This window comes from Nothobranchius furzeri, chromosome 3 (assembly GCF_043380555.1).
Source record: "Nothobranchius furzeri strain GRZ-AD chromosome 3, NfurGRZ-RIMD1, whole genome shotgun sequence".
Taxonomy (NCBI): domain Eukaryota; kingdom Metazoa; phylum Chordata; class Actinopteri; order Cyprinodontiformes; family Nothobranchiidae; genus Nothobranchius; species Nothobranchius furzeri.
The window spans coordinates 77,332,305-77,359,106 of NC_091743.1; the positions used below are offsets into that span (position 1 = coordinate 77,332,305).

The 26,802-nt window shown below is 44.7% G+C and overlaps 1 protein-coding gene and 1 long non-coding RNA gene across 5 annotated transcripts in view; one reads left to right on the plus strand and one right to left on the minus strand.

Moving 5' to 3' along the window:
• Positions 1 to 3,602, plus strand: part of LOC107384847 (E3 ubiquitin-protein ligase RNF123) — a 117,302-nt gene extending 113,700 nt beyond the window's left edge. For all 4 annotated transcript variants that reach the window (XM_070549550.1, XM_070549549.1, XM_015958320.3 and 1 more), the window contains 2 exons: positions 1,831 to 1,916; positions 3,274 to 3,602. In XM_070549550.1, coding sequence (XP_070405651.1) covers positions 1,831 to 1,916; positions 3,274 to 3,370 — 183 coding nt within the window. In that variant the 3' untranslated portion in view covers positions 3,371 to 3,602. The remainder of the gene's footprint in view (positions 1 to 1,830; positions 1,917 to 3,273) is intronic.
• A 3,101-nt stretch (positions 3,603 to 6,703) lies between these two features.
• The window catches only part of LOC139068905 (uncharacterized), a 35,309-nt gene continuing 15,210 nt past the window's right edge, over positions 6,704 to 26,802 (minus strand). The window contains exons 4-5 of the long non-coding RNA XR_011520155.1: positions 11,112 to 11,194; positions 6,704 to 6,836 (exon numbers count right to left, since the gene is read on the minus strand). This is a non-coding gene — a long non-coding RNA (uncharacterized lncRNA). The remainder of the gene's footprint in view (positions 6,837 to 11,111; positions 11,195 to 26,802) is intronic.

Here is a 26,802-nt window from a genome sequence, read left to right on the forward strand (position 1 = left end):
ATAATAAAAATGCAGCAATAAATACAATGTAACACTTGTGCTTTGTAACAAAGTAACACTCTGTGGAAGTTAACTTGGTAAACGTATTCACCCTGGACAGGAAATAATTGCACATAAGAAACATAAATGAGAATAAATTTAAAAAAGTTCCAAAACAATCATTTGTGTTCAAAGTTCAAAGGAGTGGAGCCACACAACATGAGTTCATAAAGCTGGCGCCATCTGCTGGATAGGTAGCGCAATATCGGCCATCTTTTTGGCCGATAGCCGATACTGTTAATGACCCCAATATCGGTCAGGCCCTAGTTTAGAGCCATCTCATTCCCAACAAGGAGATTTCTGGGTGTGGTGACAGAGGACAAGAAGTTAGTTGGTTGCTCTTCTAAGGATGATCTGATGATCTCATGCATGGTGTGGAGGAGCTCATCTATTCATCAACTGTCTGCTGGATTCTGAACCATTTTGTTCCTTCCTGTTGAATCCCACATCAGACTGAGTCCTGCAGACGTGAGTCAGAGCTCACAGGAAGTTAATGACATGCTTCAGAACATGGAACCAGCCCACACAGGAAAGTGCTGCAGGGACATGTTGTTGTTGTTCTCCGTGTGTCCACCTGCAGATCGGACCACAGCAGAAGGGGGTTCTGGGTCGACCCACATGCACTTCACCCATCTACTGCTCACACTCAGGATTTACATAATAGGCTATGCCTTCCTTTTCCCTAAAGGAAGTCTCAGTGGAGCTGTGTAAACAGATTTATGGTCACACACACACACACACACATGAAAATACATGTTTGAAATTAGAACCCCCCCACCACCAGCTTTCAGACTCGCATAAAGGTCATTTATCATGAACTGACGATGTTCCTGCAGCAACACACACACACACACACATACACACACACACACACACCCCTTCAGGGACACAAACTTAACATTATCTCCAGTTTAATTTTTCTCATCGTTCATTTAAGGTGGATTTAATGAAAATTTGAGCTCTTATATAGAAATGTCCCCGTTTTTATTTCATAGATCAATCTTCGTGAGAACAGCAGGTGTGTGTGTGTGTGTGTGCGTGCGTTCTGAGCGGTCGACAAAATAAATCAGTGAATTATCTGTAAACTCACTCGGTGAATCGTGTTTTCAGACATCAGCTTTCGTTAGATTTCCATCGAAGCCCGACTCGAACTTCCTTCCTTTTAGAAAGCAGGACGTGTTTGTTTCACCTGGAGGACATCTTGTTGACCTTTAAACAGGAGGACATCTTCTGCCCTTAGTCACAAGTTAACACGCCTAGCTGAAGTCCAGATGAAAGGTCAGACACGAGGAACCACAGCTTTCCTGTTCTGTCCTCAGTGTAGTTGGCAGAGGACATTAGTAGGCGGGACCTCTCTGAGGCCTTGGGCGTGGCTTACTGCTCTGATGGATCCCGGTTAGCTGTTCACAAAGGGACAGGTGGTTTTTGTGACGGGTCCTCTTAGCTCCACCAGCTGTCCTTCAGCACCATTGAGTCTTTATTTCTGAAAGTCTTTGCATCACATTGATATTTTGGGACTGTCCCTGTCTTTGCTTTATCTGGTTACCGTGGTTACAGTCTAGGAAAAACATGTACAGCTGTTGGATGCTGTCCATCATCAGTGGGAGAATAAACGATAATCAGTAGCTGATGAACAGAGTTGTGTTCCACATGATGATGAAGAAAAGACTCCTGTGACATTCAGAACAGCAGGAACGTTCTCCACATTGTTCCTCAGGAGTTCTGATGTTTCATTAAATAAGTTCTGCTGGGTCAAGATCTTCTCATCCTAAGTCTCATTTTCTGTTCCAGCCAACCAGTGAGGAGGACCTCTGCCCCATCTGCTACGCTCACTCCATCTCCGCCATCTTCAAGCCCTGTTCACACAAGTCCTGCAAGTAAGTCCACACAGAACCTCAGCAAGGACCAGAACCACTCATCAATAGTAGAAGCAGCATTTAATAGATGGCCTGTATTTATGGATCTCCTTATGAGATGCTTTCATAAGAAAATCAGCATAATGCTGCCGCCACAGTGTGTCTAAAAGCGCTGTGGCAGCATGGCGGTGCAGGAATTTTCTGGCGTTTGTGCCACCACACCTGCTAGTAATATTACTGCAGCACTGGACATTATGGCTCAGAGCAACAGAGGGAGGTGTCGTGGTCGCGTGTGGAATTACCGCTGAGCTCCGGCTGGCAGCTATAATGAGAATGGAGGTAATCATGAGCTGTAAGTTTTGCTTTCAGCGCACGCAATGGTGGAAAAGTCTCCTAAAATACCATTGGTGTTATTTCTCACTCCGGAGGCATTTCTCCTCAGCGTAGACTCCTTTGCTCTTGCAGCTCTCAGCCCTGTGAGGAATGGAGGTGTATCGCTCTACACATGTGCAGGAAGTGAAAACTAACCCAGGAACCAGCACGTACGTCCACAGCTACATGGACCAATGGTTCCGATGATCCACCGCTATACCTTTAATGAGCGCAGCTTCAATCGCAAGCAAGTTCTGTCCAAGCTAAAAGGAAGTCTGGAGCAGCCCCACCAACGCGTAAATGACTGCACCGCATTACCGCCACGGTCTGACCCAAGGCTCCCCGGGGCCGGTCAGACTTATGTCAAACTGGCTTAGACCCACCAAGACGCTTTACAACACAACCAGGCCTGAGGGACAACAGTAGCTCAGGAGGTAGAGCAGGTTGTCCAGTAATCAGAAGGATGCAGGTTTGAGTCCTGCTCAGTCTGTCGTGTCCTTGGGCAAGGCACTTAACCCCCCTTGCCTGCTGGTGGTGGTCAGAAGAACCGGTGGCGCCTACGGCAAACTTGCCTCTGTCAGTGGGCTCCAGGGCAGCTGTAGCTACATCGTAGCTCTTCACCACCAGGGTGTGAATGGGTGAATGACTTGATTGTGTTGTGAAGCGCCTTGGGGGGGTGTAGAGCCCTAAGAAGGTGCTATACACATACAGAAAAAAACAAAACTATAATTTACTCATTGGTGATGATGAGCTACATTGGAGCCACAGCTGCCCCTGGCCACACTGACGAGAGCCACCAGTCCCTCTCACCACCAGCAGGTAGGAGGGGGAAGAGTCTTTCCTAATGACCCAACAGCAGAGCTATGTGCAGGGAGCCGGTATCGAACCCACAACTCTCCAGTCACAGGGCAAACTGACCCACCGTCGTCCCACACCAATGGCAGCCTGAACCGATTAGAGACCACCGAGTCCGGCCGGTTCTGACTCTGTTGTGTTCTCTCTGCAGAGCCTGCATCAACCAGCACCTGATGAACAGCAAGGATTGTTTCTTCTGCAAAGCCACCATCACCGGGGTGGAGGACTACAACAAGCCCGCCTCCTAACACACCTGCGGAACTTCCTGTCACACACACACCCAGACTGCTGGTGTGTGTGTGTTGAACAGTCACTGGGTGGGCATGTCCTGGTCATGTGACCAGAGTTTGTGCTTGCAGTGAAACACGAGAGCTTTAGAGTCGAAGCAACGTAGTCGGGTCAGACATGGTTCCAGCTACACACACATACACCTACCTGTTCACAGAGTGTGTGTGTGTGTGTGTGTGTGAAGGGGGTGTTAGGGTTATATCTGGGCGGTTGTTTCTGACCCAAATAGGGAGTTATGGGATTACTGGACTTGCTGTTGCTGTAACATAAAAATACAACACATAAAATTATTTATGAACAACCAGAACTGAGTCTTGGTGACGTCATTCATGTGCAGCTTTACGTTATTTCTACTTGTTTCTTCAGAACCTAGTCTCATCGGACTGCCGACGTGCCTCCTGTGGAGCAACGCTAGGGATGTCCCGATCAGGTTTTTTTTCCCTGGAGTCCGAGTCATTTGATTTAGAGAATCTGCCGATACCGAGTCCTGATCCGATACTTTCGATACATAAAAAAAAAAGAAGGAAGAAACAGTTCCAGAATGTTCCTTATTTTTTATTTAATTACATTTTTATTTTTAACAACAGATCACTTCTGTGAGGTAGCTTGAACAATCAAGTAATAAATAACATAAATTCTTCCCTTTTGGACTTTATTGCAAATATAAAAAGTCTAATATAAAAGCAGATAGCACTTTAACTTAAAATACCTGGCAGGGGTCTACTTTGCCTCGGTCCCCAAAATGCTTAGATACGTCCCTGGGTATGGGGCGGAGTTTTGAAGATGATCTGAATTGTGTCAACTGTATAAATACTACATGCTGATAAATTATTGCTTTATACAGGTACAAACGTGTAGTGGGATCAATCTACCTACATTTTATTTTTTAAGATCTTTGTTTTCTTGGTTTTTATTTTCCTGTCCTGTCTGTCTCTGATCTTCCTGCATCTCCCAGTCCTCCAGAAAATCTCCTGTCTGCTCCCTTCTTTTTCACCTCACAAGTAACTTTTTAACTAGCAGATCAAACTGATCTATTGACCGCAAAAAAGCAAAGTGTGCGCCTCGCTGCCCGGCTGCGCCAGTGACGAGCGCTGCAGTGCGAGTGCGTCCACACGTCATGCTCAAATACAGACGGAACTTTCCAGAGACAAAATGAACGGACACGAATGACTGTGTTAATTATATATCTTTTGGTGCCGCCACTTAGAAACTTAGAAAATGTTACTGTGGCAGTGTGCAGAACGCAGCTGGAGTTCATGAATAATCAGCGGTCTGCCTGCCACTCTGCTCAAAATAATCTCCGCTACTCTGAGTCCATATAAATAATATAATCTAGGTAGAAACTGGATCTCTTTTGTGCTCCTTCTGGGTGTGTAAGTTAAGGGCATCAGGGGAGCCTGACAACCTTTAGGAGAACCAAGTTGCTCTACTGTAATTTGAACCCAGTATCCAAGTCCGGATCGGGGCAAGCCCAAGTCCCGATCAGTCTGAAACCACGTAATCGGGGGCGATTTCCAATCATGTGATCGGATCGGGACATCCCTAAGCAACGCCTTTACGAATCTGAACCAGGTGTTTTGGGTGTTTCTTCTTCATGATCATTGGGTTAAAAGACTTTAAACGTTTATAGAGAGAAAAGTTTTTCTGGTCATAAAAAAGAAAATAAATGAACCAGAACTCCAGAACGGGCCAGCGGAACCAAACTGCTCAGGAACTTGTCACGCAAACCGACACCGGGCCCGGTTGATAGCCCGAGTCAGAAATAGCTGCCTGAAGATGACGAGGACAGCTGAAGGACACTGAAGGTACTCAGGGTATTTATAGTGGAACCAGATCCTTCATTTTTCCTCTGATCGATGGAGAAGCTGCACACGACCTGCTTGGTGAGACAAATAAACGGGTCAAGGGCAACGAGAGGAAACGTTTCAGCATCTCCAGTGGACCGAGTTTACTAACCAGATGGACTCCACGGACACAAAAGTCCTACAGAACCGGCAGCTTCCATTTTTGTTGTTGTTTTTTAAACAGATTAGGTTTTTATTTTTTTTTACCTTGCTGACGGCTGCAAACGAAACCGTCAGCAAGGTAAAGAAAAACCTAATCTGTGTTTGAAAAAGAACAAAAAAAAAATGGAATTAGAAGACAAACACAGCAAGAACGTACAACAGAACCAGCTGCTGTGTCCACGTCCACCAAGGAATCAGAAAACAAGTAACAGGCTGAGACCCTGTTGGGTCTTCAGGCGCTGCACTGGTACTGACAAGTTTAGCCTCTAGTTTCTGTTAAAGGTTCAGAACCAGAACTGTATCAACATGGATCAGTAATAATGAGCCAATAACTTAAGATGATCACATTTTCAGATCAACAAGGATCAGATTCTAAACCTAGTTTTCTGGCTGAATGGTGAGGTTCTGATGAGATGCTGCCCTCTGGTGGCCCAAGGTGTTCCTGCACAGTGTGACAACCGGACCTCTGAGCTTTAACGGAAACAGTTCAGGTTCTCTGGAACCAGAAGCTGCAGGAACCCTGACCTGAGATGTAACGGAACGGCTCGGTTCCATTGAGCTTTTGGTCAGAATTGGGTTCACCTATAAAGGAGATCCAGAGCTTGTGGGAGGTCACTGGGCCAATGGCACGCTGTACTCCTTTGTGTCTGTGTGTATTTACCTGGCTCTGATGAGGATGGACTACCAGCACATGCGTCTCCACCTTCTGGCCTAAATGCTGAATGACACCAATCTTTGTCACAGCTGCCCTGGATGTCTGCATGTGCAGATATCCTTGTTTTGTTCATGAACTCTTCATACCTGGCCAGGAGGTCGGCAGTTGTTGCTCCTGGTGGGAGGTTCTGAGGTGGAGGCTACAGGATTGGAGCTTGGTAACTTCTGATGTCTCAAATCACACTAGTTCCTCTCAGGTCATTAGATCATCATGTTTAAAAGTCTAATAATAAAGATGAGAAGTGCGATTATATCCTATAATTTTCTTTATAACATTTAAATGGTAAAAGGCCTGTTTTTATTTAGCACCTTATGGGGTTCTGCAACCCCCCAAGGTGCTTTACAACACAATCATTCATCCATTCACACACTGGTGGTCAGGTACGATGTAGCCACAGCTGCCCAGGGGTGCACCGACGGCGCCACGGTCCCTGCAACTCTCCAGTTACAGGTCGGACATTTAACTCCTCAGCCACGATTAAAACCAACACCGAGGTTTGACAGCTGAGCTCCTGTCTCTTGTGTTACAGGACATGTCCGCTTAATAGACCGCCCTGGTGGGTGTTACAGGAACAAGCAGCAGCAGAATGTTTTATCAGTCAGAAGTTCTCATCTCTGAGTCAGGACGTTCCATCACATGCTCCTTTAGAAGCCCCGGTTCCTCCTCTCGGCCTCTTATGGATGTCTGCATCAGCAGAAATGTTATCTGAAGACACAAACAGCAGAGCTGATCAGTCGTTCCCTGATGTGACGAGCAGAGAAAAGCCAGACGGAGCAAGCTCTGGATTTGCTCATTGATCCGTGTCGGTTTTCTGTTCGCCGAGCGAAATGAGACTTTTACCTCATCAGACTCCCCACTTCAGATCATCACAGCAGAGAAGATGAATCAAACATTTCATGAGTTTCAAAAGGTTCTGTCTGGTTCCTGCAGGTTCTCTTCTCTAGAACTCTATACCAAGTGCGACGGATGCAAACTGGGCCTACAAACGGAGACCCCTTCTTTTATTTTTCACAGCTATCACATTAACATTACCCGCTCAACAAGTCTTAAAAATTATATATATATATATATATATATAATCGAATAAAAAATGGGTATAGCAGTTAGTTGAACTTAGCTGTTGTACATTTATTTGAACGAATCGTTAATGGTTTCTTTGACCATATAAAAAAGATGGAGACCCAAGGTGGAAAGAAATTAACAGATCTGGAGACACTCAAATAATCCTCAACATAAAACTCCCGGGACAAAGAGAGAACAACCACACAGAGAAACATTATTTGTCCACACTTGGTTACTTCACTCTCTCATTGGTGAGAGATTAACTAAAGTAGATTTGTCCCGGACAAGCAAACAACCGTTCTTAAACAAAAAAACTGTAGTCTCTGTTTCTGTCCCTTTTCGAAAGCTTCACTTATCCTAGCCTCATGTAGCAGGCAAGGCCGGATTATAATATGGGCAAACTGGGCACAGGCCCAGGGGCCCACAGCCACAAGGGGGCCCACGCGAGCAGCAGTCATTTTTTTTTTTTTTTTTGTGCAGCAGTCAACATTGGAGAAAAAAGTTAACAAGTAATTAAAATTGCGACCGCATTTTCTAAGGCCCTGTCCACACGTAGCCGGGGATCTGCCAAAACGTAGATATTTTTCTACCTTTTGGCCTGTCATCCACACGAAAACGGAGTTTTTTCCACACGAAAACGGATGTTTTTAAAAACTCCGGCCAAAGTGAAGATCTGTTTTCTCCGTTTTGGGTGTCTGCGTGTGGACAGACAAAACCGGAGTTTTAAGGTCCGCAACGTCACTTTCCGCGACAAAAAATGCTGACATCACGTGTGCGACCTGTGTTTACACTAGCCGACAGCATGTATGCCCTCAGAGCTGCGCTCGCTTTATCAATTGTCCAAGCGCTTTTTGCTTGTTTGTTTTTGCAAGCGGAATTACTGCTCCTTGCGGAAGACCACAGACAAAGGACAAGGTTAAGAACGGGGGAAGTACTGCCGCCTACAGGTCTGGCATGTCCTTAACAACATATTTATCCGGGTACGTGTGAACAGTTTTTTTTTAAACGAGGTGGTGTGGATGCAAGTTTTTGGAGGGGCGGATATTCGTTTTTTAAAAAAAACGGCTACGTGTGGACTAGGCCTAAGTTAGCACACATTTCTTATAACAACGGTAGTTTTTGCATCTTTACTGCCTGCTTCAGCTCTCTCCCCCCTCCCCCAGCATAGCGGCCGCAAACTCACTGATGCACCTGCAGCATCTCAGAGTTTCTTCTGATCTTAACATTGAAAGAATCATTTCATTTTCTGTTCCTCACTTCTGATTACCTTCAGTGGTGTCTGTTGCTACCAGGTACAAAAACGAACTTGTTTTTATTTGACTATTTTTCTGTCTTGTCTGTTTATTATCTTCCTGCATTTCCTCTCAATCCTGAAGAGAAACTGCTACCTGGCTTCATATATATTCACCTCATGAGTTATCTTTGAACTGCAGTTCTAAAAGATCTACCGACCGCAAAAATAGCAGAGTGCGCGCTGGCCACACCGGTGCGGTGAAGTCACCGGAGGATGAAACAGGTGATGCGGTCACTCTGCAGCAGTTCTAACTCTACCAGTTACAAATTGTGATGGGGAACTATCATTTTCACAAATGGCAAGAATAAAAAATGAACTGAGAACAACAGTAACTCAACAGCGCCTCAGTACACTGTCACTGATGGCTATTGAATCTCAGCTTGTCAGGAATCTGGACTTTGATGACATTGTAAATGAATTTACTAATAGAAAGGCCAGAAAGCAATTTTTATGAAAGCAAGAGAGGAGACCAACAAGAGGAGACAAAAAGAGGAGTAAGGAGACAGGAGTTAAGAGGAGGCAGGAGACAGGAGACGAGGAGGAAGGAGACAAGAGACGAGAGGAGGAAGGAGACAGGAGTCAAGAGGAGGAAGGAAACAGGAGACAAGAGGAGGAATGAGACAAGAGGAGGAAGGAAACAGGAGACAAGAGGAGGAAGGAGACAGGAGACAAACAAAAAACATGCAAATATTTCTTTTTTGCAAACTTTTCAATAACTGTATAATCTTTTAAATAATCCTGCATAACTTTCTGTTGTGGTGTGGCAGTGGGATCTCTTTTACAGCAGACTCTTGCCCCCAATGTCCCACAGAATGGAAACATTATTTTAAGTACAGACAGAAGAGAAGACAGGAGCGCTGTGAGGAAGAGAGAGACAGAAAAAGAGGAGAAAAGAGAGAGGACAGAGGAAGAAAGATATATGAGTGAGGCACAACAGGAAAATCATCAGGTATGAGTCTTTGTGATTAGGTCACAAAGTTATTTTGACCTGGAGGTAAATGCTTTTGTATCAACATAAGTAAGCAATTTTTAATATTGACAACGTTTTAAAATGTCTAAAAAGTGCTACTGGGTGACAGTAATGTTAGGGGTGGCTGGGTGGGGTGTGGGGCCTTGAGCACATTGTGCCCAGTGGCCCCTGCAATGATAATCCGGCCCTGGCCTTAGCCAGCCAACCAGGACTCAGTCTTCTTCAGCCTTTCAGCTTATTCCTCTTCTTTGGGTCGAACCGAACTAACCCGACACTTTTTCCGAACACTTTCGCGCCAGCTCTGTTTGAGCACGAACCTGCACTCCTGCTCCACACTTCAGCTCGCCAGCGCATGTGTCCCACTTTTTTTCTCTCCTCTTTTCAGCATTTTTCATTGCTCCTCCTCTCGCAACAACGTGAGTCCACTCTCTCCGAAGCCTGAGTCCCCTCCCTTTTACTCTATCTCTCTCTCCCCTCGTGGCTCCAGCTCCACCTGCTTCCCTAATAACACATTCTTAAAGGGCAGAACCTGCAGATACATATCAGGATGAAAACCACATTCAAGTCTTTTAAAATAATCCAACATTTATGTCTCTCGCTGTCCTCCACACAAGTTTTTTCCCATAATGACAAAAGATTATAAAGTTGTCCAGAGTTGCTAACTGTACACGTGTTGGCCTTCCACAGGGGGGCGCTGTGGTAACATGAGTGAGTTTTACTGATTCTGCAGTAAAACAGAATAAGGCGGAGCGAATGGGCATGTCCTACTTCAGTAAAAGTAGACAAACATCTCTGAATGGGGGACAAAGCTCCACGGTGGATGAGGACGTGTTCGTGTTTCTCTCAGAGGAAGTTCACGTAACAGCAGCAGATTTACTCGGAACAAACGACTCCTGTTGAACCAGAAATAGTCTAAATGTTCAAACACCCTGTTTATTAATTGGCCTTCAGTTAGAAAACAAGTCACTGCTGTCCTTGTCCAATAATTAGTTCTCAAAAATGGAATGCAGCTATTGGTAAAGGGACCAGAAGGAAGCTTGACAACTAAATCATGTATAGAAATTTTAAATGTCTTCCTCCGACGTTCTCCTGCAGCGCCCTGGCCCTGTAGAATGATCCCTGGCATTTTTACTGTGATTGCATCTGTATTCCTGGAAAATCCCAGAAAAAGAGCACGTTCAGGTCGAACAGCCTGCTGCCACTGTGCCTTCCAGAGGCAGAGTAATGACGTCACGTGTGTTCACGCTCAGGCGTCCTGTAGTGTTTGCTAGCTGTAGCTTAGCGGCTGAGCGTCAGGCAGCGTTGCCCACTCAGCGACTTTTCGACCCCCCTCAAATTTTTTATTCTGAAAAGGCGTGTCTGAGGACCCTTTGCTACTTTCTGTAGAACTTTCTCGTAGATATTCCTGCAGATCAGCAACAAAGAAACAATCTGCGCTCCAAACCGTTCATCCGGGAGCAGGAAAAGACAAATGATCTGCACATGTGCACGAGGACTGACCAGTCATAAACCTTTCTCAGATGGGTCGACGAGAAAGGTGCAGCTGGAGAGCTGGAGACCGCTGCAGACTCACACTTCTACTAGAGACATTTGGCTTAAACATTCAGCGGGAGTTTGAACTACCGTCCCGCTAACACGCAGCTCCGTGGCTCACCTGGATTTCCTTCAGTCACACGGGGATGGTTATATCGTGAGACAGTTGCTCGGTGCACCGGCATGCGCTGTTGTCATCAAGATCTAGATAGAGAGAAAACAACGGAGAAGTGGAGAAATGGAAAATAAGAAAATACTGCTGATGCAGACAGTCTGTGTGAACGAGATGAGCAGGAGGTCTGAGCTGTGTCACCACACCTAATCGGCCCTAATATCACTTTATTTAAACTTTTAGAATTTATTTTACACATCAAAGGAATTTGGGCCATTTTAATGATGCTAATCCATCCTTTTAACTAATAAAATAGCAACAGGATGCAGGGTTTCCCTCACATAGGCGTAGCCGTGGCAGCCTGCCATGGCTGAAATCCCACCGCCAGTTTTTTTTTATTTTTTGGCGCTGTTTCCCGAAGAAGCAGCGGGAACTACTATGTTGTCGCTTGTGATCACAGCCGGCGGGCAGCAAGGAGGAGCAGGCAGGGCAAGGTGAAGTTACAGCATAAGTTACTGGATTTAAAATCAGAAAGGTAGCAGTGGATATAATGCTTTTTGGTTTACATGTTTCAGCAGCATTAAGATAAATGAGTGTTGACGATCTTGACAGGGTTTCCTCCAGTGCTTATTAGGCCAGATTTTCCTCCCCCACCAGGCTAATCATCACTTATTCATGTAAAATTTATTTATTTTTTCATGTCTGACTTTAACCGCATCTAATACTGTATTACGGCGTGAGCGCAACAGCGACAACTTTAGATCGATGTGTGAGCAGCCTGAGAGGTTGAGTGTTTCATCGGAACCCTTAAAACCTCCAGCAGGCTACGCTGCACGATGGACGTGTTAGCGCGTGGCGCTAACAACTTAGCGGCGTGACATGTCTCGGAGAAAGCGTAAAAACACGTTGGACGCTTCTTCTGAAGTGGGAAAATAACACCTCTTGTTAAGCAGAGCACGACATCGCCTCGGCTCGTTCACGGCCGAGCCGGACTGAGCTTGATAACATTGACCGAGCACAGCTACTGGGACGATGGAGCTGCCCTGTGACTGCCTGACGGAAAACCAGCGGGTTTCATCAGACTCGTAAAGTTTCTTGTTTATGCTGGGGACCCCCTGTATTTTACCACTCCCTCCTGCAGTCTTCCCCTATTAAAATTGAAAATGATTCTGTAAATTCCGTGTATCAATAGAAAAAATCTCTGCCTCTGCCAGCTGCAGTAAATGTAGTCCCCAAATAATAAATAAGAGGTGCATTCATCTGTGTATCTCCTTTGATCCGCATTCGTGATATTCTCAGCACCAGAACAATGAAGCAAAGAAACAGATTCCTGAGTTTGCTAGTAATTTTATTTATTAGGTGCATCTAACCTGTTCTATTTTTCTCTGAAATGAGATCAAATCAGTGCTTCTATGGGTTGGCTCCACTCTGCACTAGAACACTAGAACATTTTACTTACGAGACTTGTCATCCCCCCCCCCCCCACACCCCCCCCCCCCCCCCCCGGCTGGCCCCACTGCCACAGCTGGAAAAATTCCTAGGGGAAACACTGGGACGCTTTACGTACATCATAGTGGGAACATTTTTATGCTGCTGGTCTAACAGGTCTTCATCAGAGCTCATTGCTTGTCTAATTTATTAGAATTGTGTAGAACAGTCTAAACCTGACTCAGCTGTTGGTTTCATTCAGGAGTGTGCACGTATAGCATGCACACATGCTTGCACAAGCTTACCATTGAAAAAGCAGTTACACATTTGGCCTGTTCACAACAGAAATGTGAGGATGAAGCTGTTGGAGCTGAAGCTTAACAGATCTTATCTGAGGGAAGCCTGAAGGCTTCAGCTGTTTGGGTCAGACAGCGGCAGCTGGTGAATTCTGGTTGTTGGTGGGAGCCTTTTTGCTGTCTGTTTTCAGATGTGTGCTGACCATATATCACCACTAGGGGACGCCAAATTACCATTCTTATGCATCACACAATTTGAACCCAAGGACCGGTACCAGGTCCAAGTTGTTCGTGTCCTTAACGGGAAAAGGCTCGTCTAAATGACACAATCCACGTTTTCTACCTCAACAACAGCCAACGCCTCTAAATAAAAAGGCCCCAAACAAAAGTTAAACACACACATCGAGATTATACGATAGCGACGATGCAGCATGGTCCTATCCACAGAAGCAGCTGTTTAACTCAAAACCAGGACTCTCCTCTTTACAGCATTACAAGAACATTACTCTACCTGCAAAACTCACTCAGCAGCAAAACAAGCACTAATTCAGTCTGACCTTTGCTGGTTTATGGTTAGAATAAAACTCACTTGGTTTGTGTAAACCGAAGTCACGCTGAGGTGTTTCCAAGTCTCTGACGCCACATTTAGTCCTTTCTGGTTTTTCACAATAAAACTACTCCATGAGGTGTACTCAGCTGCTCTAAAACAAACGGTGGTGAAGTATGGACAGCTAGAGGAAGGCTAGACCAGATGACTCTCAGACATGATCAGGAGACAACAAACTTCTCAGTTTATCCTTCTTTAAAAGCCTCAGATGGAATCAGAACTCACTGGTCCAAAGGTTCTGGTAACCATCCGAACATTTCTGAAGGTAGAGACAAAACGTTTGAATCAGAAAAAACTCCACAGAAAAATGATCACAGATAAAAAGTTTCCTTCTCCTCCAGTCATCCATCATGTCTCCTCTTTGTTTCCTGCAGTGTGTCTTAAGAACTGTCTCCCCTCGTCTCCCTCCTCATAGGACGGGGAGGGTGATGGACGGATAAAGTTCAAGGATGTTAAACAACTTATTTTTAAACTCCATTATTAAAATCTTCAGGTTCTAGCTGATCTGGAGTCTGTTTTTAAGACCAGTTTGTTTTCTACATGTCTCACCTTGACGGCTGCGCCAACGGAGACGGGACTAGTTACTCTGGAAGCGTAAAACAGCTGATACGGAGACGTCAGATCATGTTCCCATCTTGGGAATCCCAAAGCTCAATGTCCAGACCGGGAGGAATCATCTCAGAGGTTCTGACCGTCAGCTCAGCAGCTGTGTGACAATTTGTGTCTGAACACAAGAGTTCAGATAATCTCCTCATCCAGATTAAATCAGATTAGAACGTCTCACAGGTATTTGATGAAGACGTCGGAAAAATGTGAAAAACAATGTAACCCATTTATTCAGAAACATCGGCGCCCTCTAGTGGCTGTGGTGGTGAAGCACCATCAGGAAAGGATGGATGGATGGGTGAGGAGTGTGTGTGTGTGTGAGAGAGAGAGAGACGTACGCTGCTCAGCACTGATAGGCTCAGTTAGAACTCACGGGGGGGTGGGGGGGGCTGCTATTTGAACAAGAGAACTGCCCAGGCTAGGTCACACTAGTTTCAGATATTTGACAATAAACCTTTAAATCAGATTCCAGTGTGGGACAAACTGGTGGAAGTTTTGTTTCCTTAGCAACAAGAGGTGTGTTTCCATTACAGGAACTTCAGGGTAGATTTACAGGCAAGGCCGGATTATAATATGGGCAAACTGGGCACAGTTTCGGGGGAATAAGCACATTGTGCCCAGGGGTCCCTGCAATGATAATCCGGCCCTGTTTACAGGAACCTCCCGACATGCGCGTGTCTCCACCTGACCGGGTCGTTTTCAGGAACCTTCTGAGCGCCTGCTCTGGAGGAGGTATTCTGAACGGCCCGGTGAAGCAGCTGAGCGGAACCACCGGTTAACTCACGCTGATTGGTTGTAACTCAGTGGGAAATGACATCCGTCATTGATGTCCAAAACAACCAGCAGCAGTGAAATTAGAAGAGTAGCTGGTGATGCAGAATGGAAGCAAAAATAAAATAAGCACCAATCTCATTCTAAATCTACCTTCCGACACCGGAAAACTCGGTGGAATTCCCCCACGGCTGCTGGCAAAAACGGGGAAATCCTCCCACAGACAATTAACGAAGCTTGTCTCACAAAACTCAGAGCTGCTCTGAAGGTCTGAGAACCTCAGGAGGCAACGCGCAAACACTGTGACCAGATCAACCTTCAGCCAGAGCTGGAGAAGGCTCCATCTCGTCCTGCCCCAAGAACCAAGAAAAACAAACTAAGGGGGCGGAGAAACGGGCATGAGGATATTAGAGGTTAGAAAGTTCTGATCGACTTTCAAACTGTAAACTCATCAAAAACTAAGAATCTCATCATTGTGCCAAAAATCCTGGTTTCCTTCATCTCTTCCCGCCTGATGAGTGAAAACCTAAATCTGATCCTGATGGTGTCTTCAGAACGACAGCAGCTCAGTCATGTGAAAATGTTTTTGAAATCAGCATCTTTGTGCTGAGCTCAGAGCGGGACTTTGATCCTCTAATGTTGTCTTTGATAAAACTGTCTGCATTTTAATCTGATGGATGGAAGTGGAGGACTTATCTCCCCGGAAGCCCGTTTGCTTTTCTGCTGTCTGACAGTTCTGCTCTGCTCTCATTACGCAGCATGAAATCAATCCTCCAACCTTACGTGGAGATTATCTGCATGAAGATCTGTGATTGGAATGAAGAAGCTTCCATTAGGATAACGGAAGCTCCGAGTCGCCCACTTGGTCATGTCTTTAGAGAGAAACAGGAGGGATTCAAGGAGTAGAAATCGATGGTGCTGCTGCGGGGAGGAAGGAGGTGGACTCAGATAATTGAAGAAAACCACACAACAAACAAGAGCAGCTCTGAGGCTGAAGGAAAGCTGCTGCAATAGCTGGTTTCAGGAGCCGAATCTGGGTTTGTATCCGAGTAATTAAAGGTTTCACACTTGGCAGGAACAGTGGTGTGAACAGTCAGATCCCACAGGAATGCCACGCTCTGATGTGTCACTAGAAACGATGGATTTGTTTCAACATCTGTGGGATTCTCCCACTCCCTTTTATTCTAAGTGCAGGTGGGGAGAACAGGTGATGGATCCTTAAACCCAGATCCTGAAGGATCCCTAAACCCAGATCCTGAAGGATCCCTAAACCCAGATCCTGAAGGATCCCTAAACCCAGATCCTGGAAGATCCCTAAACCCAGATCCTGGAAGATCCCTAAACCCAGATCCTGAAGGATCCCTAAACCCAGATCCTGGAAGATCCCTAAACCCAGATCCTGGAAGATCCCTAAACCCAGATGCTGGAAGATCCCTAAACCCAGATCCTGAAGGATCCCTAAACCCAGATCCTGGAAGATCCCTAAACCCAGATCCTGGAAGATCCCTAAACCCAGATCCTGGAAGATCCCTAAACCCAGATCCTGGAAGATCTGTGGTGTTTTTGATTTTGATTAGCTCCAACTTTTCCAGCTGAAGTCCATTTCTAACCTGTAGCTTCTGATAAAGCATCCCGCCTCTGCTGCTGAACTCGGAGCATCTTTATCAGGAAACTCTGGATTTTCCCCTTTGAGGGAGTGAATTTGCGGTAAATGTTCTGCACGGCGGCTGCAAACACAGACTGGGATTAATTTTCCTGCTCGGCTGCAGAGATCAGACCTGCAGGCAGCTTCTGCACACAAAGATAATTTCTAACTTGTGTTTCTTTTCTCTGTCATTTATTTTTCTGACAGGTACATCAGGTTCTCCAGTATTCCTCCCACCTAAACGTATTTATCTCAGGGAACAATGCGTGTTTCATTTGAAATGTATGGATTTTAGAGGCACGCTGCAGCTTTTCACAAAGTGGAGAGGCGAAGATTGGTGGCCAGCTGGGATCAAGGCAGCAATCATTTATTTCCTCACATCCTTTTTCTTGCACCTTTTCCTCCAGCGAAGGTGAAGTTGTCGTGACGAATGACTTTCACTGAGGTTAGCAGCAACGAAGGAAACGCAGCTGCTTGGCTTTTCTATAAGTCATGAGGACAACGTGCCGCAGCGGCTCGGGTGATAGATTACCGACTCACGAGACTCGGTTCTGGTTCTGAAAGACAAGGAGAAACTTTGTTCTGATATTACTCGGTATCTGCATTTAGATTCTTCGACATCGTTTTGCTCGCAGCATAGTCACAGAGAAGGACCCACATCAGGTTTCGGTGTGTGAGTGAAAAACATTTAGGCTTCATCGGTCTTCTTTGGGACCTGACTGGGTCGGAGCAGCAGCTGTTCTTGTTCTCCGTGGTTCTGAGAGCAGCCGCTTCAGCTGCAGGTAGCCTCGTGTCACTTTCTGTTGATGTGATGAAGTCCAGGTGAACGGCGGAATCCAGGATGGTTTCTGACCGGACTCGTCTGTTTCTCTAGATCAGACAGCCGGGAGTCTCACACACTGAAAACACACTCCTGTGTAACTCTGGTGCCACGGTGTTTGGTCCCTTGAGTCCAACAGGAACCGATGGGCTGAGCCGTGGATGTGATGGTCCGTTCAGAGACAGATGGGTGTTTTATGTTGTTCCTCTCGAGTCATTGGGCCCTGACAGAACCCGTTAGTTGTATGATGGATTTTCTTCTCCAAACAGAACAAACGGAGCTGAACACACAGCAGTGACATCCACTTGTGGTTGGAAACAAGGTCAAACATCAGCAAAAGCTCTGTTTGGTTGTCAGAGATCAGACCTCAGTGAGGAGGATTGTTACTGATCTACTGGAGAACATCAGAGGAACGTCAGGAAGAAGTTCCTAACCCTGCAAATATCATCTGATAACTGAGGATGAGCTTTTGTTTATTTGCTTCTATTTTTGTTTCCAGGTTTTTATTATCAGCTTGTCTCTCTGACTTTACTGAATAAAATAATGCTGCTTCTCATCCAAAGGGGCCTCGGAGTGATTGTGTACAGCCCTCAGCTGAAATTCAAGTGCAGCGTTGGAGAAGGCCTTGTAGGTCAGAGGTCACCAAAACAGAACACTGTCCACAGCCAGCTTCCTCTGCCCGGAATGCTGTGTGCTTTTCCGTACCAAAACAAGTGCTGTTTAACATCTCTAGCCTCGCCACCGAGAGCGAAGCCATAACAGTCCCACCTCCTGAGTCCCTTATCGGTTCTACAGTCACAAGAGCCACTCTTAAAGGACACACCATGCCAGCAAATCTGCGTAATAATGCCACCACGGTGCGTCTTATCTGCGCCGTGGCGGCAATTTTGCAGCATTCGTACTGCCCCGCTAGGTGATATTATCGCAACGCCGGACCTGTAAATGCATTTTACACCTTGGCGCAACAGTGGGAGGTGTCATGATCATGTGGGGAGTTACTGCTGAGCTCCAGGTGGGAAATATATTAAAAATGAAAGTAAACACGGGCCGTAAGTTTTGCCTTTCTAATCAGAGTCAGCTGAGACAGCAAACTGGAGCAGTGCAGCTAGAGCTTTTCTCTGTAACAGCTGGAGCTCAGATCTCCAGACTGCACAGGGCCTGTGGAGGACAGACGCCTTTAAAAGCTGCTTGTTAAAAAAACTTAATGAGCACGGCTTCAATCGCAATAAAAAGCGAGTTACGTCTAAGATAAACGGAAGTCACAGAGACGTTCCCCATACCCCCTTTACACCGCCATCACCTAATCTTTTGTAAAAAGGACACGATGGTGCAGCATTACCGCCACGGTCCGTGCACTTATAAACAACCTAAGGCTCTCTGGTACCGCCACGGCGTTGCGGCAAACGGACAGCATTGTTTTCTATCATCGGCTACGGAGACTCCAGACAGAACTCTTAACTTTAATAAAATAATCTTATTCTGAATTTAAGTCTAATCCAAATTCTGGGAACACAAACGCTCCCTGATGAGTGCAATAGTAAACAACAAACAGTCACAAATATTATAAAACCGTTTAAGTACTAACATCAGTACCTTTTCTTTCTCAGCTGTAACTGAAACAGGCTGAATTATAGAAATATTTTATGCACTGCCCATCCAAAAAATGACGATGAAGTGATGCACCCATCATGCTTAGTGCCTACTGTACAAGCCTGTGGGGGCAGTGCTATGATCTGGGCTTGCTGCAGGTGGTCAGGTCTAGGTTCAGCAACAGGATGTGCTCCAAGAATGAGGTCAGCTGACTACCTGAATATCCTGAATGACCAGGTTATTCCATCTTCCCTGATGGCACGGCCATATTCCAAGATGACAACGCCAGGATTCATCAGGCTCAGATAGTGTGAGAGTGGTTCAGAGTCCAGACCTTAACCCCATGGAGAATCTTTGGGATGTGCTGGAGAAGGCTTTGTGCTGCGGTCAGACTCTACCATCATCAGTGCAAGACCTTGGTGGAACGTTAATGCAACACTGTTGGAGATAAATCTGGTGATGCTGCAGAAGCTTATGGAAACAACGCCACAGTGAATGTGTGTCGTAATCAAAGCTAAAGGCAGCCCAACGTAATATTAGAGTGTGTGAGACACTTTTGATGGGGACTTTTTTTTTTGTACATTTAGGAATTTAACTGTTTTTCGCTCCAGCTTCTAGCCTTGTTCAGGTTCATCCAGCCTTCATGATTTGGATAAAAAAACTTGAATTTGTCCGGATGTCTCCGATCTCTCTACGGACAGAGGAAGCTTGTAAGTGAGTCCCGTATTGCTGCCAAGTTTAGTGTTAACGTCATGGTTCCAAGGAGACAGGATATATTAGGTGGTAGGACTGTCCTATTTTACAGCCATTCAGTTCCAGTCTTCCTGGACAACGAAGAACCCGGTGTCTGGTACCGACACCAGCTTATGTGGACCTGGAAGAGCAGGTCACAGCTGTTTGCGTTGCTGGTTAAAAAGCAACAAAGTTACACGTCTGTGTGAGAGCTTGGAACATTTGTGTCCCACAACAAATGTTCCGTAACAAAGAACCTGACTCTGAACATGCGGACATTAGTATTTACATACAGCACGTTTAACCTCTATCTGAAGGTTTTCATGCAGTTGTAAGAGGTTTTTAGAAGCTGTTTTCTGTAATATGTACCCTTTTTTGTAAATTCTTAATCGGAGTGTAATAATGTAATATTGATTAAATATATCTGTGATTGAAAGGACAGCTCATAACAGATGGGTGAGACTTTAATAGTAAAGCAGGAAATGAGGAATGAGCTTTAATTACTGTGTATTTCCTTCAGTGTGTAAAAGTGTGTGTTGTTTCTATGGAAACGAGCTGCTCTTTGTGTCCTCCACAAACCGACAGACACAGATTCAACATTTACTAAGAGCCTGTGAATTAATTGCTGCTGTAAATTAATTTGTAATAAATGAGCGCTTCAGAACAGTCTGAAAATTAATTAGCAGCCAGGAAGTTTAACTCAGCAGTCTGCAGGCTGGACTGAGAAACATCAGATCAACCAGCAGATATTAACCAGGAAATAAGTCATTAAAGAACTAAAACCCAAAAACCTAGAACTAGGGCTGCAACTAACGATTATTTTCATAATCGATTAATCTGTCGATTATTTTTTCGATTAATCGGTTTGTTATTGTTTAGCTATTTAACCTATGCAAGTGATGGATGCATTTCAGTTAAGAAAAAAAAACATAAGAGAATTGTGCAGTTGACTGCAATCTATTTTATTGCACATGAAAACAGTCAGCGGTGTAAAATGAGCTAAACAGTGCAAAATATCAGTCCAGAATAATTTTTTAGCATTAGCTGGAAGCCTGCTCCTTCCACCATGGATAGTGGCCTCATGTCTTTTACCAGCATGTTTAGAATAGAGTTTGTAAGTGGTATGAATTGCTGGGGGGTGAGTGTCTTGTTCCCCATGTAGTTGTCCATCGTTGCTTGTTTTTTTTCTGCATAAGAAACACAAATAGACTGAAATAAGTACACATATAAAATAAAGCAGCACACACACTACAACACTAAATCAATATTATATTATTTGAATTAATTAACAATATACAGTGATCATTTATTTTGAGGGTTACGTTCTACAAAATAGCCCGCAACAGGAGATATTCAGAAAAAAATTCTAATTTTTTTACTATTAAAAAGCTCTAAGTAAGAAGCTCATGAGGTTTTTACTTTGAGTCGGGAGTGTTTAAATTAGCTAGAGAAATGTGAAAAATGTTTATTTTGTGTAATACTGTTTAAGAAACATGATAAAAATGTGTTGTGAGGCGTTTTACAGCGTTAGACAGTAAAACAGCCTTTTAATAGTAAAAAAATGACTTTTTCTGAATTTCTCCTGTATTTAAAAATTGAAAGCGTACAACTATGCCGCGTTATATTCACCTGGACACAGCTCGTCTGTATATTTTTCACCGCGGAGTTGTCCTTTTTTGAATGAGGAACATAGTTATGGGTTTGTGCCGTTTTTCTCTTAACGGGAACATTCTTATAAACAGACGTGCTGAATTTGGCAAGCGCATGATTCACAACACGGAGGAGATTCACGATGGCATCTAGTCAATCAGAAGTAGAACACCGTAGACTGACGCGGCAAAAAAACATGTCTAACATCCAGTATAACAAACTCAGCTAAAACACTAAGTCCAGCTTGTTTATTTTCTGTTACTTACCGGGCTGGCTCTTCCAAATGACGGCTCACTTGACCGCGGTGCTCTTCCTCTGCTGCATCAGCCCCCACGTTTTCGTCTCAAATGTTCACTTAGGGACGTCGTGTTTCCGTGCCATGCTAGATGGTTTTTGCATATTTTGCAGGTCACCCGTCTTTTCAAGGCATCTAGAGTGAAGTGCTCCCATACTCGTGAGGTTTTTGTCCGGGGTTTCTCTTCAGTTTTGTCGCTTCTATTTTTCTTCCGTATTTCCTCTTGTTCCGCCATCTCTCACAGCAAGATGAGCGTCAGTAACGTGATACGTCATGAAAACCGAGGGCACTCATTGGCTCATTTCTTCTTCTACGGCTCCACTGGTAGATCAGTGGCTCATTACTGCCACACACTGGCGGTAAATTTAACAGCTTGTAACCGATGTCAGATTGTGGTAAAAATAGACTTTATGCGGTAAAATATGATTATTAAACAATCGATGACTAAAAAAGTTGTTAACTATTTTAATAATCGATTATAATCGATTAAATTGATTAGTTGTTTCAGCTCTACCTAGAACGCTGCCAACTGTGGTTCTACTGGTCCGTGTAGCCTCAGGTAGATCCCGGACTCACCGCTGGCAATAATAATATTCATCTCTATTAATTATGTGTATGTAAGGTCGGGCTGGGCGATATGGCCTAAAATCAACATCACGATATGTTAAGGATTTCACCTCGATAATCGGACGATAGCTACAGGTAAGCGTGGAAACAAAAGTTGGCCACTAGATGGGGCTGTCACATGTATTACGTTGAGTCTCATTTTTACGTGACTCAAGGTGGCACAGCTTCTTAAAGGGACACGAACGTTGTCAACCTACACACATTTTTTCATTTTTTTATCTGATTTATTGACATGGGAAAAAATATCTTGATTAGAGTCAGAAATTTTGATAACAATAAATTTTCGATTTATTGCCCAGCCCTAGCGTAAGGCCTTCCTTCTGATTATTTCTAAACTCTCCTGTTCACATAAATCAGATCAAACGCAGATTCTGATTTATGAATGAAAACCTGCTCCAACATGGGCATAAAAACAAGAACCAGAAGAAGCAAGCAAACAATTGATTTATAAAGCACTCTAAAACAACCTGAACACTAAAAATAAACAAATGATACCAAAACAACAATCAAAACAAATACAGACTAAAATAAACAATTAGTAAATAACTGTTCCTACTCACTGCTGACTGAAAGCTAGCGAATAAAAGTGTGTGTTTAAACGGGACTTAAACACCACAAGCGATGGTGTCCGCCTGACACGAAGTGGGAGGTCATTCCAGAGTCTTGGGGCGAGTACCGAAAAAGCTCGATCTCCGCTGGATTTCATTTTTGACCTTGGAATGACCAACAGCAGCTGATCTGAGAGAGCGAGATAGGACATGAGGCTGCAAGAGCTCAGACAAATAAAAGGAGTGCTGAATTTTAAAACAAACCTGGAAACGAATCAGGAGCCAATGAAGTGAAGCCAAAATAGGAGTAATGTGATCCCTCTTTTTTGTTCCGGTCAAAAATCTAGCAGCTGCGTTCTGAACCAGCTGGAGTCTAGAAATGGACGCATAGAGCGAGTTGCAGTAGTCCGGTTTGGTAGTTAAAAAAAAGCATGAACCACCATTTCAAGGTGGGACTTTGACAGAAACGGCTTAATCTTAGGCCCTGTCCACACGTAGCCGGGGATCTGCCAAAACGTAGATATTTTTCTACGTTTTGGCCTGTCATCCACAAGAAAACTGAGTTTTTTCACACGAAAACGGATCTTTTTAAAAACTCCGGCCAAAGTGGAGATCTGCGTTTTCTCCGTTTTGAGTGTCTGCGTGTGGACGGACAAAAACGGAGTTTTAAGGTCCGCAACGTCACTTTCCGCGACAAAAAAATGCTGACGTCACGTGTGCGACCTGTGTTTACACTAGCCGGCATCATGGAAGCCCTCAGAGCTGCGCTCTGTCACTACCCGATCCATCAATTGTCCAAGCGCTTTTTGCTTGTTTGTTTTTGCAAGCGGAATTACTGCTCCTTGCGGAAGACCACAGACGAAGGACGAAGTTAAGAACGGGGGAAGTACTGCCGCCTACAGGTCTGGCATGTCCTTAACAACGTATTTATCCGGGTACGTGTGGACAGAGTTTGTTTTTAAAACGCAGTGGTGTGGATGCAAGTTTTTGGAGGGGCGGATATTCGTTTTTGAAAAACCCCGGCTACGTGTGGACTAGGCCTTAGACGGCGTGGGTGAAAAAAGCAGCAACTAACAACTCCATTCACCTGACTGTCCAACTTCACAGGAGCATCGATCTTTACCCCAAGGTTGGTGATAATGGACTTCTCATAAGAGGACAGTGATGAGAGATCGACCCAGTGGGGGCTGGGGCATGTCGGCTACTAGGTCTAAACACAATAACTTCAGTCTTCCTTTCATTGAAGACCAGATAGTTAAGTTCATCCAGGACCAGATGTCAGAGAGGCAGTCCAGAGGAGGCTGAACAGAGCCTGCAATATTCAGCTTCAAGGGAAAATACACCTGGCAGTCATCAGCGTACAAATGAAAACTATAATATATAATAATGTATAATTACCAGAGGTGTGGACTCAAGTCACATGACTTGGACTCGAGTCAGACTCGAGTAATTATTTTAATGACTTCTGACTTGACATGATAAAATCTATAAAGACTTATGACTGGACTGACTTGAATGCCAAAGACTTGCGATTTGAATCAACTTGCATCTGTTGACTTGAGCATATCTGATATTTTAGCACAAAAGTGGCAACATGGACAAAAATCCAGGGGCGGCTGGTCCATAGGGGCGATTGGGGTGACGCCCTCCCAAGAAAAAAGGAGTTTTTTTTTCATTCATCATTGCTGTTCAGGTCCACCATTATGGTTTGCTTGTCTGTGCTGTCCAACCAGTTTGAGCCCTGCTGGGAGTTCCACCCTTATTTGTTTATCAATAACCCCATTTCCTTTAGTGAAGAGAGAGGGAGACAATGCACAGACAAGTCAAACAGTTATAACTGTGGCATGATGCACGAGGCAAAATGCCCCGAACATCTGGTCAGAGTTTATTTATACCAAGAGATAAGAAAGGAATGAAAGTGAGATCATGTGTGAGAGAGAGTGTGTGTGTGTGGGAAGTCAAGAATGTGTGTGTGAGTGGCTTGTGTGGGTGTGTCTGAATAAGTGATCATGCAAAGAGGCATAGAGCAATACATATTACATTCAGTTGATTGAATCAATGATCAAGAATTAATAAACATGAAATTTCCATAACAATGTTCCTTATGAAGGCAAAGTCAACTTCTTGTAGTGTTGCTGTAGATTTTGCAGAATGGGAAAAATCTCACCCCAGAACTTTAGTTGATGCAGTTTGCAAGTGTGGAGGAGCAGCAGCTTTACTCCAAAACCCTCCCAGATATCCAAGCTCCTCACCTCATAGCTGCCAATCAGAGGATGGGTGGGCGTAACCGGCCCCTGCTTGTTTCATTGAAGTGACAGGGCCCTGAAATGGCTCATTCTGGAAGGTAATGAAACTGTGGAATAAAGCTGCTGAGATGGTTTATGTGAGACCAGAGCTCTATAGGCGACCGTGCCTTCAGGCTGTGCCCCCCACCTGGTGGAGCGCTCTACCTCTGTCCCTGAGCTCTTTAACTTCTGTGGAGTCTTTTAAAAACAGCTGAAGACACACTTGTTTACACAGGCTTTTAACTAAATGTGGGTTTTTGTAAGAGCATGTTTACACTGGCTCAAAGCTAATTATGAGCTTTCTGATTGCGTGTTTCTCTATATTTGACTTTTTCTACATGTGTTGTGAAGCTCTTTGTGATTCTTTCACTGAAAGGTGTTATGTACATAAACGTTTCCGACAGAAAATACAAACAGATTGTCACAGCTGTTTTGCACTTGGACATGTGCTTTTACACAACGGGCTCCCTGTGAAAATGAACACGAGTGTGAAGCTTCAGCAGACAGAAGCAGTAAGTCGGAGGCTGATATATCTGCACCGACAGCCTTAAACAACAGCAGAGGAAGATAGCGAGGTCGGTGTGAAATATGATTAAAGCACAGCCTTCCCATGTCTTTGATTTAAAAGGAGCGTGGTGCGAACAACCCATCTCCTCCACCCACACATCGACGGGAAAAAGTTAAAATTGTGATAAATAAATGTAAGAAACAGGAAAAAGAAAAATAATTATATTTACATTTTAATTATCATGCTATGCCACATGTCTGATTTTGTCCATCCATCCATTTTCTTCCGCTTATCCAGAGTTGGGTTGCGGGGCAGCAGCCTAAGCTGAGAGGCCCAGATTTCCCTCTCCCCGGCCACTTGGACCAGCTTCTCGGGGGAATCCAGAGGCGTTCCCTGGCCAGCCGAGGGTCATAGTCCCTCCAGGGTGTCCTAGGTCTTCCTTTAGGTCTCCTCCTGGTTGGACGTCTACATATATGATGTCTGTGGCAAGCAACTGCAGCACCCCAGTCAGTCAGGAAGAGTCATTCTTGTAAGCTATCGATTAAATATTTTCCGGAATTACATCAATGTATCCTTGCAGCGGTAAAGCTGGCAGCGCATAGTTTTTTTTAAATCTATAGATTATTGATTCTACTGGGACAGTATGATGGAGCTATAATCATCTAAGAACTGGCCAGCTAAGAGCTCCCAGTGGAAGCACTATGGACGCAGAAATTAAATATTGAACAAGTAAACAAACTACCGATTTTAGTTCTGAAGATGAACAGAATCTTCCGGGTCGTGGGTCTTCTGAGTCAAACAGTATCAAACATGTCTGCACTGCAGCTAGCGGGTGGTCAGACTTCGGTCGAAATTTGGGCAATCCGATATCTGTTCTCGTTGTCCCCCTCCAGAGAAAAAAATCTGTCCGACTAGAAAAGATTTCAGAAGCTGAATCTGATGGATGACGCGCTGACTAGAGGGCTGCATCGGGATTGGGTCCCGCGGGACCCAACACAAATTTTGCAGGGGCGGTCGGTGTGAACTTTGCTGCGGGCGGGAACGGTCGGCTAAAAGAAACAGTGCGGGATCGGGATGAATATGATCGAGTCGACAACTGATGTTGAAAAGAAGCTGAAACAAGGTCTTTATGACACAAAAACCAAAGCAAGTCAAGTCAGACATTTGGAGGAGTTTCTCCGATCAGGTCTCTCTTACAAAAGCGACCTCGATCACTGCCTGATTACAGAGGAGAATAGAATATGAATATGAAATGACCTTGATTTCATTAATCCTTTAAGCGCCACACAGTA